General features: G+C 46.2%; 2 protein-coding genes across 2 annotated transcripts in view; one reads left to right on the top strand and one right to left on the bottom strand.

Annotated features, from left to right (window-relative positions):
* NECAB1 (N-terminal EF-hand calcium binding protein 1) overlaps nucleotides 1-3,268 on the top strand; it is a 123,757-nt gene extending 120,489 nt beyond the window's left edge. Inside the window, exon 13 of the mRNA XM_065399436.1 lies at nucleotides 3,240-3,268. Coding sequence (XP_065255508.1) covers nucleotides 3,240-3,268 — 29 coding nt within the window. The remainder of the gene's footprint in view (nucleotides 1-3,239) is intronic.
* The window catches only part of C2H8orf88 (chromosome 2 C8orf88 homolog), a 54,605-nt gene that overhangs the window by 16,005 nt on the left and 24,172 nt on the right, over nucleotides 1-14,428 (bottom strand). The gene's annotated exons all lie outside the window — the stretch shown is intronic.

Here is a 14,428-nt window from a genome sequence, read left to right as displayed (position 1 = left end):
TGGTCCTGAAGTTTTTTTGCTGTAAGATGGCTACCTTAACATCTGCTATTGTGTGGCCAGGGAGGTTGAAGTGTTCTCCTACAGGTTTTTGTATATTGCCATTCCTGATATCTGACTTGTGTCCATTTATCCTCTTGCGTAGTGACTGTCCAGTTTGGCCAATGTACATAGCAGAGGGGCATTGCTGGCACATGATGGCATATATAACATTGGTGGACGTGCAGGTGAATGAGCCGGTGATGTTGTAGCTGATCTGGTTAGGTCCTGTGATAGTGCTGCTGGTGTAGATATGTGGGCAGAGTTGGCATCGAGGTTTGTTGCATGGGTTGGTTCCTGAGTTAGAGTTGTTATGGTGCGGTGCATGGTTGCTGGTGAGAATATGCTTAAGGTTGGCGGGTTGTCTGTGGGCGAGGACTGGCCTGCCTCCCAAGGTCTGTGAAAGTGAGGGATCATTGTCCAGGATGGGTTGTAGATCACTGATGATGCGTTGGAGAGGTTTAAGCTGAGGGCTGTAGGTGATGGCCAGTGGAGTTCTGTTGGTTTCTTTTTTGGGCCTGTCTTGTAGCAGGAGGCTTCTGGGTACACGTCTGGCTCTGTTGATTTGTTCCTTTATTTCCTTGTGTGGGTATGGTAGTTTTGAGAATGCTTGGTGAAGATCTTGTAGGCGTTGGTCTCTGTCTGAGGGGTTGGAGCAGATGCGGTTGTACCTCAGTGCTTGGCTGTAGATGATGGATCGTGTGGTGTGTCCGGGGTGGAAGCTGGAGGCATGAAGGTAGGCATAGCGGTCGGTGGGTTTTCGGTATAGGGTGGTGTTAACGTGGCCATTGCTTATTTGTACTGTGGTGTCCAGGAAGTCCAGGAAGCCTTCTCTTATGTGAGTAATCCGGTTCATGTCAATAGGAATATACTCACCAGGATAAGGACTACTCACAAGAGTGAGGGGTTTGCAGGAATGATATCTGGGATCCTCCTTGCAACACTAGCCAGTGGAGTCAGTAGATTCTGATCACTGTCATTTGACAGGGGTATCACCCTTTTGAAACCTTGACCCATGTCATGTGACTGGGTATTAATGGGAGATCAGTGACCAGGCCCACTTGCTCCAGGCTATCAGGTTGCCATGAACCACTTAGTACCAACTTTGATGAATTCTTCTTACCCTACATTGGAAAGGGCAGAACTCCCAGCACAGTTGGAGCACTTTTTGCAACAAAACTGACACTCATGTACCTGACTGTGATGTTCATAAAGCAGGAGTCTGGCCTCAGCACTGGGTCAGCGAAGATCAGTGCTTCATGATGCATTCACAGTGCTCCACCTCATTGCCCATACAATTCCAACTGCTTAAGTGAGGGCAGAGAGCTGCAGGCTGCTATTTGGACTCAGATGGACCAAAGGAATCAGCTGATTCCAAATACATTTTCACTACAGAGAAGTACAAAGGCAGTGAATCTACAAGAGAGGATCCAGTTCTTATGGAAATAGTCCAAGACCACTGATTTTGATTTAAAACTGGGACAGGAATCTGCAGGAATCACAACTGAGAGTTTCCTGGGCCAGGTACTTTTGCCCAATGAGGCTGTTGTTCCTTACACCCTATTTTAGATCAGCTGATGAAGAAGGTGGACAGACACCTCACTCAGCTACCCTTGCTTTGAAGGCTATTGCGAAAGAATACATCTTCCCCAAGGTCAATCACCAGTTATGTCCCCCATCCTCCATGCAAGAGCCTTGCAGTGGAGATGACCATAGCTAGAGGGAAGACCTACTATGTTACTGGTACCATACAACTGGATGCTGAGCCGTGGGATTGGGATTCATTTCGACAAATTGTTTACCAAACCACGGTTGCAGTCTTAAGCATTATAGAAAACTAGACTTTCATGGCCAAAGTTGGGTGGATCTAAGAAAAGAAGCCTCCGTTCTGATCAATTTCCTTCTCCAAGGCAAATATTGGGAATTTAAGAAGCTAGACTACAAAGGTGTAAACTATTGCACTAAAAGCTCTCTCTCCCTCCTCCACTGTTCTGCTCAGCTCCCCCACCAACTTCTCCTGGACTACCACTCTCCTCCCCTGATTAAGCAAGTTCTGTCCTAGAAAATGCACATCTCCGATTACACTGCTCTACAGCCAAAATGCTTCTGATTTTGTTACCACCCTTACACATCAAGCTGGGTCTGATGAAGAACTTTGACAAGGCCATTGACAAAACACAAGCAGCTTTCAAGTACCTCCGTGGAAAATTTCCAAGGTTAAGTGAAGCTAAGATAAAGGAAGGTGTCTTTGTTGGGCCTCACATTCGTGAACTTCTTCGAGATGATGCATTTGACCATGCACTGTGTGGCAAGGAAAAGACGGCATGGAAAGCCTTCCAGTTAGTGGCAATAAATTTTCTCTGAAACAACAAGGCAGACAACTACAGGTTGTTGGTGGAAAACCGCCTCAAGGCATACAAAAGCCTTGGTTGCAACATGTCACTAAAGATACATTTTTTGCACTCTCATCTAGATTTTTTTCCACCGAACTGCGGAGCAGTGAGCGATGAGCACGGCGAGCGATTTCACCAGGACATTGCAACAATGGAGAAACGCTATTAGGGCAAATGGAGCCCATCAATGCTTGCAGACTATTGCTGGACAGTGACAAGAGATGCTCCATTTAATGAATACAAGAGACAAGCCAAGAAATGCAGAGTAGACACTGAATAGGACTAAACTATGTACAGAATAGTTTTTTGCCTTTTGTTTCATAATAAGTTTTATTTATATAACCCTTTTGCTGATTTTTAAAGTGTTACATAAACAGGACAGGTGAAATATTATCATGTAAAGCAACCATAAACACATGAAAAGACCTAGGTTTACAATTGATGATTAAAACTCTATCTACACAATATACATAGACATAAAATGTAAAAACTTAAATATCTTAGAAACAGTAGCCAATCAGTTGTTTTAATTGTCATATTTGAATTCAGCACATCAAAATACATAATAAATAGCACATTTTATCTCTGAAGCAGACGACTTCTCAAAAATTGTAGACCAGTGTTATCTTTGGTGGGAACTGAACACAGAAAGAACAGTTTAATACTATTTCTTTAGACTAGCAGAAGAATAGATTATAGATAATCTATTTAGGGTTTCAAGAAAGGGTTTGGGGGAGAAGGGAGGAAGACAGAGGAATACTGTAAAAATAAAATAAAGATTGGTCAGTAAATATTTTTTTTCCTTTTCAGCTTCATGGTGGGTCCTGAACAACAACTAGAAGCTTTCATTGCGGGTCCAAGTAATGGTAAATGTTGTATTTGCATTCAAACAGCATCCATACACCAGTCGATAGGTGCTATAGCTACTGGACTGTGATGTAACATTGTTTATCACAGGCACAATCTTTTCCATTTTAAAATATGGAAAAATTATGTACGTGTTATATTCTCTCCTTGTGACTATTTTGGTGAACCATTTTTACAAGCTTACGTAAGGACACTTGTGGCCCTGCTAAATTGCTAGGTGCGTGCGTGCGTGTGTGTGCGCTCAAGCCAGCCAAATTATTGTACAGAAATACGTCTCATAGAAATGGTCAGTGTATGTGAGTGTTAAGTACTGGCTTTTACTGCTTTTATCTTTATGTTAATAAATAGTTACTCCAAGCTTCCATGTTGTCCTCTTTTCAAAGAAAATGGTATAACATTCCCATTTTCATGAGTTTCTAATTTTCTCTTTTAAATAGAAGTCACCAGGCTATGCGGTGTATTCCATGCTGGCAACTCTCCCTGCTAGCACAGAACCTCATACATGTATATATTAAGTCATTCAGAAGAGTAAAGGGCTGCTGCCTCCCCAGCAGGATTAACAGAATCAGAGAAACGTAGGGCTGGAAGGGATGTCAAGAAGTCATCATGTCCAGGACCCCACTGAGGAGGGACCAAGTAAACCTAGGCCATCCCTGACAGGGTGTTTGTCCAACCTGTTATTAAAAACCTCTAATGATGGGGATTCCACAGCCTCCCTTGGAAGCCTATTACAGAGCATAACTATCCTTATATTTCAAAATTTTCCCTAACATCTAACCTAAATCGTCCTTGCTGCAGATTAAGCCTATTAATTCTTGTCCTATCTTCAGTGGACATGGAGAACAACTGATCACCATCCTCTGCGTAACAGCCCTTAACATATGTGAAGACTTATCAGGTTCCCTCCCCCCATCTTCTTTTTTCAGAACTAAATATGTCCATTTTTTTTTAACCTTTCCTCATAGGTCAGGTTTTCTACACCTTTTACCATTTTTGTTGCTTTCCTCTGGACTCGCTCCAATTTGTCCACCTCTTTCCTAAAGTGTGGCACCCATCACTAGACACAGTACTGGAGCTGAGGCCTCACCAGTGCTGAGTAGAGCAGAACTTTCCCTTGTCTTACATACTACACTCCTGTAAATACACCCCAGAAAGTAATTAGCCTTTTTTTCATGATTGCATCACATTGTTGACTGGTATTCAATTTGTGATCCACTATAACCTCCAGATCCTTTTCAGCAGCACTATCACCTAGCCCAGGGGTCTCAAACACCCAGCCTGCGGAGCCAGTTCCTGCGACCGGCCATAGGCACTGACTCCCCCTCTCTGCAACTCCCTTCCCCACTCCTCCACTACCTCCCAGCACTTCCCACCGCCGGTGCTTAGGCTTTCCGGGGGAAGAGGCGGAGGAGCGGGGACGTGGTGTGCTCAGTGGAGGAGGCGGAGAAGGGGCGGGGATTTGGGGAAGGGGTTGGAATAGGAGCAGGGAGGGGATGGAGTTGGGGCGGGGACTTTGGGGAAGGGGTGGGAAGAGGCGGGGCAGGGAAGACATTGTTAGCTGGATCAGCAAAACATAACCCACCTCTGGCCCTGCTGCTGCCAGCTCCTACACACATGCTCTGGGGAGGAGGGCAGGCAGGCAGGCGGGCTCTTGGAGCTGCAGTTTAAAGCAGTGTATACAGTCACTCTCGCTCTGGGGTTGGGATGTCTGCTGTGTGCATTTCAATGAGCTGTTTCCACAGTTCTCTGAAGTTTACCCGAGTCAAACTGCCCAAGCTTGACAAACAGCCTTGCAGCACCTCGCTCCCAACCAAGCTATTGAGCCTGCTCTTCCTGCATCCCCAATCTTCCCCTCCAGCTATACCCTGACTCACACCAACTCTCGGCCAGCTGCTACACCACTCTTCAAATCTCCCCTCCCTCAAGGGAGGGCCAAACACACCCACCACTGAAATCCGTCCCCACTGATCCCATGCGCAGTGTGAAGCGCTGCGGGAGAAGGGAGCGGGGAAAGCAGCAGCAGTCAGTCATTGGGAAAAGCCCTTTTCCTTTAACACTGGGAGGGAGGGAAAGGGAAGGTGAATCAGAGAGAAATATCACGGGGGCGGGGGAGACTTTTAATAGCATACTATATTACTCTTCATTTTTTTCATTTTTGACTATACTTTTGCATCGTAGTCTGAAAAGGTTTCAGTGATGCAGCCCTCAGGCCCATGTACTAGTGCTCATGTGGCCCTTGTGGTGATTTGAGTTTGAGATCCCTGACCTAGCCAGTTATTCCCCATTATGTAGCTGTGCATTTGATTTTTCCTTTCTAAGTGAAGTGTGCTGCAATTATCTTTATTTAATTTAATCTTGTTGAATTCAGACCAATTCTCCAATATGTCAAGGTCATTTTGAATTTTAATCTGGTCTCCCAGCGTGCTTGCAACCCCTCCCAGCTTGATGCCATCTGCAAATTTTACAAGCATCCTCTTCACTCCATTGTCCAACTCATTAATGAAAATATTGAATAGCAACAGCATCAGGTCTATCCCTTCAGGACCCCACTAGCTATACCCTCCTACTTTAACAGCAAACCATTGATAACTATTTTTTGAGTAGAATCTTTCAACCAGGTGTGGACCCACCTAGGTAATTTCACCTAGGCCATATTTCCCTAGTTTGCTTATGAGAATGTCATGAGAAACTATGGCCTGGTCTACACTACGAGTTTAGGTCGACTTTAGCAGCGTTAAATCGAATTAAGCCTGGACACGTTCACACGACGAAGCCCTTTCTTTCGACTTAAAGGGCCCTTTAAACCGGTTTCTTTACTCCACCTCCGACGAGGGGATTAGCGATAAAATCGGCTTTAGCGGGTCGGAATTGGGGTAGTGTGGACGGAATTCGATGTTATTGGCCTCCGGGAGCAATCCCACAGTGCTTCATTGTGACCGCTCTGGACAGCACTCTCAACTCAGATGCACTGACCAGGTAGACAGGAAAAGGCCGGCGAACGTTTGAATTTTATTTCCTGTTTGCTCAGCGTGGAGAGCACAGGTGACCACGCAGAGCTCATCAGCACAGGTAACCGTGATGGAGTCCCAGGATCGCAAAAGAGCTCCAGCATGGACAGAACGGGAGGTACGGGATCTGCTCGCCATATGGGGAGATGAACCAGTGCTAGCTGAACTCCGAAGCAGTAAACGAAATGGCAAAATATTAGAAAAGGTCTCCAAGGCCATGAAGGACAGAGGCCATAACAGGGACGCACAGCAGTGCCGCGTGAAAATTAAGGAGCTACGGCAAGCCTACCACAAAGCCACAGAAGCAAACAGAAGGTCCGGGGCAGAGCCGCAAACATGCCGCTTCTACGCGGAGCTGCATGCCATTCTAGGGGGTGCAGCCACCACTACCCCAACCGCGTGCTATGACTCCCTCATTGGAGAAACACACAGGGAAGCGGGTTCGGGGTACGAGGAAGATGAGGATGGAGATAATGTAGATAGCTCACAGCAGCAAGGTAGCGGAGAAACCGGTTTCCCCAACAGCCAGGATATGTTTATCACCCTGGACCTGGAACCAGTAACCCCCGAACTCACCCAAAGCATGCTCCCAGACCCTGAGGGCGCACAGGAGACCTCTGGTGAGTGTATCTTTGTAAATATTACACATGGTTTAAAAGCAAGCGTGTTTAATGATTAATGATTAATTTGCCCTGGCAATCGCGGCCAGTACAGCTACTGGAAAAGTCTGTTAACGTGTATGGGGATGGAGCGGAAATCCTCCAGGGACATCTCCAGAAAGCTCTCCTTCATGTACTCCCAAAGCCTTTGCAAAAGGTTTCTGGGGAGGGCTGCCTTATCCCATCCGCCATGGTAGGACACTTTACCACGCCAGGCCAGTAGCACGTAGTCTGGAATCATTGCATAACAAAGCATGGCAGCGTATGGTCCCGGTGTTTGCTGGCATGCAGACAACATCCATTCCTTATCTCTCTTTGTTATCCTCAGGAGAGTGATATCATTCACGGTCACCTGGTTGAAATGGGGCGATTTTATTAAGGGGACATTCAGAGGTGCCCGTTCCTGCTCTGCTGAACAGAAATGTTCCCCGCTGTTAGCCACGCGGTGGGGGGAGGGGTGAAGTGATCATCCCAGAGAATTGGGTGTGTGGGGGGGAGGGGGGTTAGTTGGGTTTGTGCTGCATGTTAACCCGGAAACCGCAGCCCCTCCTTTTACATTGCAAACCCATTTTAAATGGCCAACCCAATGGGTGCTTGATATGGGAAATGAGGGCGCTGCTGTTTGAAACCATTCCCACATGTTAAGAAGGTTAAACAAGCCAAAAGACTGTGGCTTACCATGGCTGCCTGCAAGCCGAAATCTGTTGCCTGGCACTGCGTGAGTGATCTCTCACACCAAACTGGCAGGCCCTCAATATAAGAGGAAAAATGCGACCTTGTAACGAAAGCACATGTGCTGTGTAATGTGAACAGCAAAATTTAACGTGAAAGAGTGTACCCATTATTCTCTAAAATGTGTCTTTTTTAACCACCTCTCCCTTCTCCTCCACCAGCTGCAAATGTTTCTCCTTCACAGAGGCTAGTGAAGATTAGAAAGAGAAAACGGAGGACGCAGGACGATATGTTCACGGAGCTCCAGATGTCCTCCCACGCTGACAGAGCACAGCAGAATGCGTGGAGGCAGTCAACGTCAGACTACAGAAAAGCACAATATGAACGAGAGGAGAGGTGGCGGGCTGAATCGCGGGATGAACAGAGCAAGTTGCGGGCTGAAGATGATAGGTGGCGTCAGCTTGCAGACAGAAGGCAAGAGTCGATGCTCCGGCTGCTGGAGCATCAAACTGATATGCGCCAGCATATGGTTGAGCTGCAGGAAAGGCAGCAGGAGCAGAGACCGCCGCTACAGCCCCTGTGTAACCAACAGCCCTCCTCCCCAAGTTCCATAGCCTCCTCACCCAGATGCCCAAGAACATGGTGGGGGGGCCTCCGGCCACCCAGTCACTCCACCCCAGATGATTGCCCGAGCATCAGAAGGCTGGCCTTCAATAAGAGTTAAAGTTTTAAACTGCAGTGTGTCCTTTTCCTTCCCTCCTCCCCCACCCATCCTGGGCTACCTTGGCAATTATCCCCCTAGTTGTGTGATGAATTAATAAAGAATGCATGAATGTGAAGTAACAATGACTTTATTGCCTCTGCAAGCGGTGCTCGAAGGGGGGAGGGGAGGGTGGGGTGGTTGATTTACAGGGAAGTAGAGTGAACCGGGTGGGGGGGGCGGAGGGTTCATCAAGGAGAAACAAACAGAAGTTTCACACCATAGCCTGGCCAGTCACAAAACTCGTTTTCAAAGCTTCTCTGATGCGCACCGCGCCCTGCTGTGCTCCTCTAACTGCCCTGGTGTCTGGCTGCGCGTAATCAGCGGCCAGGCGATTTGCCTCAACCTCCCACCCCGCCATAAATGTCTCCCCCTTACTCTCACAGATATTGTGGAGCGCATAGCAAGCAGCAACAACAATGGGGATATTCTTTTCGCTGAGGTCTGAGCGAGTCAGTAAGCTGCGCCAGCGCGCTTTTAAACGTCCAAATGCACATTCCACCACCATTCGGCACTTGCTCAGCCTGTAGTTGAACAGGTCCTGACTCCTGTCCAGGCTGCCTGTGTACGGCTTCATGAGCCATGGCATTAAGGGGTAGGCTGGGTCCCCAAGGATCACGATAGGCATTTCAACATCCCCAATGGTTACTTTCTGGTCCGGGAAAAAAGTCCCTTCCTCCAGCTTTCGAAACAGAGCAGAGTGCCTGAAGACGCGAGCATCATGTACCTTTCCCGGCCATCCCACGTTGATGTTGGTGAAACGTCCCTTGTGATCCACCAGGGCTTGCAGCAGCATTGAAAAGTACCCCTTGCGGTTTATGTACTCGGTGGCTTGGTGCTCCGGTGCCAAGATAGGGATATGGGTTCCGTCTATGGCCCCACCACAGTTTGGGAATCCCATTGCAGCAAAGCCATCCACTATGACCTGCACGTTTCCCAGAGTCACTACCCTTGATATCACCAGGTCTCTCATTGCTCTGGCAACTTGGATCACAGCAGCTCCCACAGCAGATTTGCCCACTCCAAATTGATTCCCGACTGACCGGTAGCTGTCTGGCGTTGCAAGCTTCCACAGGGCTATCGCCACTCGCTTCTCAACTGTGAGGGCTGCTCTCATCCTGGTATTCTGGCGCTTCAGGGCAGGGGAAAGCAAGTCACAAAGTTCCATGAAAGTGCCCTTACGCATGCGAAAGTTTCGCAGCCACTGGGAATCGTCCCACACCTGCAGCACGATGCGGTCCCACCAGTCTGTGCTTGTTTCCCGGGCCCAGAATCGGCGTTCCACGGCATGAACCTGCCTCAGTAACACCATGATTTCCACATTGCTGGGGCCTGTGCCTTGTGAGAGGTCTATGTCCATGTCAATTTCCTCATCACTCTCGTCGCCGCGCTGCAATCGCCTCCTCGGCTGGTCCTGGTTTTGCTTTGGCATGTCCTGGCTCTGCGTATACTCCAGGACAATGCGCGTGGTGTTCATAGTGCTCATAATTGCCGCGGTGATCTGAGCAGGCTCCATGATCCCAGTGCTAGCTATGGCGCCTGGTCTGAAAAAAGGCGCGAAACTAGTATCTGACGGACCAGGGGAAGGAGGGAGGGGCGAGTGACAACATGGCGTACAGGTACAGGGGATTAAAATCAACAAAGGTGGCTGGGCATCAGGGAGAAACACAAACAACTGTCACACAGAATGGCCCCCCCAAAGATTGAACTCAAAACCCTGGGTTTAGCAGGCCGTTGATTTCACGGAGGGAGGGGGAAGCTAATGAATACAGAACAAATCTATTTTTTACATCTTAAGCTGGCAGCCGACGGTGCAGCATGACTGATAGCCACTGCAGTACAATGACGATGGATACCAGTCGTAATATACCATCTTCTACCAAAAGGCAAGGGGCTGCTGCTGTGTAGCAATGCAGCCCCACGTCTGCCAGCACCCAGATCGCCCTCGGCCTCTTCTGGGTGCTTAGCAGAAAATACTGGGCGCTTGGCAGAAAATAGCATACTACGACTGATAGCCATCATCGTCAAGACAGTTCAATAGGACTGAGCATGTCTACCCAGGTGCCTCTGATCGAACCGCAATATGACGACAATGGATACCAGTCGTAATATACCATCTACTGCCAAAAGGCAAAAGGCAAGGGGCTGGTGCAATGCAGCCCTACGGCTGCCAGCCCCACAGCTACCAGTCATGCTGCACCGTCTACCGCCAAAAGGCAGTTAGCTGCTGCTGCTGTGTAGCAATGCAGTACCACGTCTGCTGGCACCCAGATGACATATGGTGACGGTGAGCTGAGCTGAGCGGGCTCCATGCTTGCCGTGGTATGTTGTCTGCACAGGTAACCCAGGTAAAAAGGCGCGAATCTATTGTCTGCCATTGCTCTGACGGAGGGGGAGGGGCCTGACGACATGTACCCAGAACCCCCCGCGACACTGTTTTGCATCATTCCGGCATTGGGATCTCAACCCATAATTCCAATGGGCGGCGGAGACTGCGGGAACTGTGGGATAGCTACCCATAGTGCAATGCTCCGGAAGTCGACGCTAGCCTCGGTACTGTGGACGCGGTCCGCCGACTAGAGCACTTAGAGCATTTTATGTGGGGACACACACAATCGGCTGTATACAACCGATTTCTATAAAACCGGCTTCTATAAATTCGACCTAATTTCGTAGTGTAGACATACCCTATGATTAAAGCCTTACTAAAATCAAGATATATCATGGCTCCTGCTTCTCTCCTAGCCCCCAGGCCAGTAACCCTGTCAACAAAGGAAATTAGGTTGGTTTGGCATGATTTTCTCTTGACAAATCCATGTTGGTTATTGCTTATAATTAGGGCGGTCAAGCAATTAAAAAAATTAATGACAATTAATCGCATGATTAATTGCACTGTTAAACAATAGAATACCATTTTTTTAAATATTTTTGGATGTTTTCTACATTTTCAAATATATTGATTTAAATATAAAGAAGTTTGTTTACATTTCCAGGAGATAATGCTGCCCGCTTCTTGCTTACAATGTCACCAGAAAGTGAGAACAGGTGTTTACTTAGAACTGATCTGGCCAGCATAACAAGATATTTACGTGCCCGATATTCCCCCCCCCCCCCCCCGGAGCACTGCTTTACTGCGTTATATTCAAATTTGTGTTATATCGGGTTGTGTTATATTGGGGTAGAGGTGTAGTTCCAAGATTGCTTCAGCTAGTTCCTTAAGTACCTGAGGATGAAATTCCTCAGGCCCTGTCAACTTGAATACATCCATCTTATCTAAACATTCTGTAACCTGTTCCTTCTCTATTTTGGCTTGTGTTCCTTCACCCTTCTTGTTAATATTATCTGATCACCACTTCCCTTTTTAGTTAAGGCAAACAAAATAGGCATGAATACCTCAGCCTTCTTGATGTCATCGGTTATTAGCTCCCTCCCCATTATGTAGAGGACATACACTTTTCTTTGTCTTTCTTTCTCTTGCTCCTAATGTATTTAAAGAACCTCCTCTTAGTGCCTTTTATGTCTCTTGCTAGGTGTAATTCATTTTGTGCTTTAGCCTTTCTGATTCTCTCTCTACACGCTTATGATATTCTTTTGTACTCCCTTGTGACAATTCATCCATGTTTGCAAAAGAGCAGGACTCCTCCCACCAAGTACAACAATAGTGATAGTCAGAGCCCACAGTGAAGCTTTGCAGACTCCACTAACAACGTTTGCTGGGAAAATGTTGTTTATAGTTTTTAAATATTGAGAGAAGTGGTATAGTAGGGAATGTTCTTTCCCTTCCCCTCTTGAGCAAAGAAGATAGGCCATTGTGGGATATACACTCTTCCCCCCACAACAGTTTAGGGTTCAAAAGATGTCCTCTCTGTCCAGAGAAAGTTGGGACCTAAACCCATTTCCCACACAGCCAGTCATGGGCTAGGAATATTTTGCACTAGAGCCTGGAGCTAAGCATCTACAGAAAAGAGTAAACTCCAGAGCCTAGACGCATGCCAACAAATGGAAACAGCCCTACTGCTCTGAGCAGTCAGCCCCTGGAGAGTGAGCAATATAATTGAGAGGCATGTGGCAGCTATTGGCCTTTCACATAAACTTGAGTGTTTTGGAGGTAATTCTAGCCTCAGCTTTGGGCTGATCCCAAAAGTTCTGAGTGGGGAGGGGAGCGAGAAAACGTGCAATATTTCAGAGAAATTTTATGTGCCTGCTATTTGTATTGGGACTGGATACAAGTAAAGCTGTACATTACTTTCACAGTATTCATCAAGTCTTATTTGGATCCAAACAGTGCAGTCCCTTAAGTCAGATATGAAATATTAATAACGACAGTGTACCTCTACATAATTCTACAGCTGCTAAAGAAAAGGGGAGTTGAGGGAGTCAGCCGAAAACCAACACAACATTTGAAGATGTAGAAAGAGGTTCATTATTTCTTTTAGAAAACTGATGTACACGTTGACAAGTCTGTTTTAATTTGCCAGAAGCTGGGAATGGGCAACAGGGGGGATGGATCACTTGATGATTACCTGTTCCATTCATTCCCTCTGGAGCACTTGACATTATCTACTGTCAGAAGACAGGATACTGGGCTAGATGAACCTTTGGTCTGACCCAGTACGGGTGTTCTTATGTATCCTAAGTGCACGTCTGCCACTGAAGCTAAGAACCCACCTATACAATAGAACAGCAACTCTAACTAGTGAAGTTTAATTTTCACATTCAACAGTAATTTCTTGTATACATGTAACAGTAATATCTTGAAGTTTAGAGTTCTAGAAGTCAGTGGAAGTTACATACCTAAAACAAGCCAACTTAGTGTTATGAAAATTCCACCTATGATTTCTGAGTAATTTGAATTGGAGCGTGTCCCCCATTGAATGTCACTGGGACTTGTGCTCTTAAGTAGGGCTGGCCAGAAGAAATTTCCATTTAATAAAAACTTGAGGTTTTGAAATGATTTCGTTCTGCGGTATAGCAAAAACAGAGTGATAGAGTGTACCCCCAGAATAGCCAAAAGCTCAGTGTTAGAGACATACATATGGGGAGTCTGAGACCCCCATTCAAGTCCTGGCTTTACCCAAGTTAGGCCCCATTTCAAGTCCTTGGTCCCCCACCTACCCACCCGGATGCCCTAACCATCAGCCTGTTGGCCATCCTGGGGTATGTCTCTCCGGTTTTGAGAAGAAATTCCTTCTGGACCTGGGAATTCCTCCCAATGAGTGTTTATTGAAACCAATACTTTTCTAATGAATCATTTTCCAAATTAAAAAAAGTCAATCCTGACTAGCTTTATGCATATATCAAAACTTTTCAAATCCGCACCCATCCCACACTTTGCAAACTTCCTGCTGATCTCACACCCTAATATGGATTTAATGTAAAACTTTTTTGCATTTAAATATTCAGGGAAAGGGACATTTAAAACAAGACAGATACTAAACACTGAGGTGTTCTCATCCATTCACATCCCATATTCTACCCTAGTTAAAAACAGGCATTGGAAACAAGAGAAAGCATTTGTAGGACACTTTGTACCTGAAGACTTTAAAACATCTACATCTTTAAAAATATGAATTCTCTTTCATGGAGGCTTTTTTCCTCAAAGACGTTTTAGTAGTAATTTCATGTTTCTGGCTTGAGCTGTTTTGTCAGATAAAGTTTCAACTATATTTTGTTTTGGGTAGAGAGGGTTGGGAATGGAGCTAAGAAAGTATGTAGCACAATTTGGGATGGATTACACACTAGGAAGTAGTTCTTCATTCACAATACTGTACTTCAGCATTAAACTTAAACCAGCATTTGGGATAACAACATCTCAAAAATATTTCCACAAGATGTATGATAATTTTACAAGAAAAATATGCTCTCATTAAAACCATCTGTCCTTCCCTTCTGCATGTTTAAGACCAATTGCTAGGAAAACAGATGGAAGTAAAATGTATACCATCCTTTCCACCTGCAGTACAATTTCAAGTCTATTACAGAACATGTCAGTACTGATTGAATTACTTAGCCAGGTACAGATTATTAACTACA

The sequence above is a fragment of the Emys orbicularis genome, chromosome 2 (assembly GCF_028017835.1).
Source record: "Emys orbicularis isolate rEmyOrb1 chromosome 2, rEmyOrb1.hap1, whole genome shotgun sequence".
Classification (NCBI taxonomy): domain Eukaryota; kingdom Metazoa; phylum Chordata; order Testudines; family Emydidae; genus Emys; species Emys orbicularis.
The sequence above is the reverse complement of the archived record's forward strand: the minus strand, read 5'-3'. Positions and strand labels throughout refer to the sequence as shown.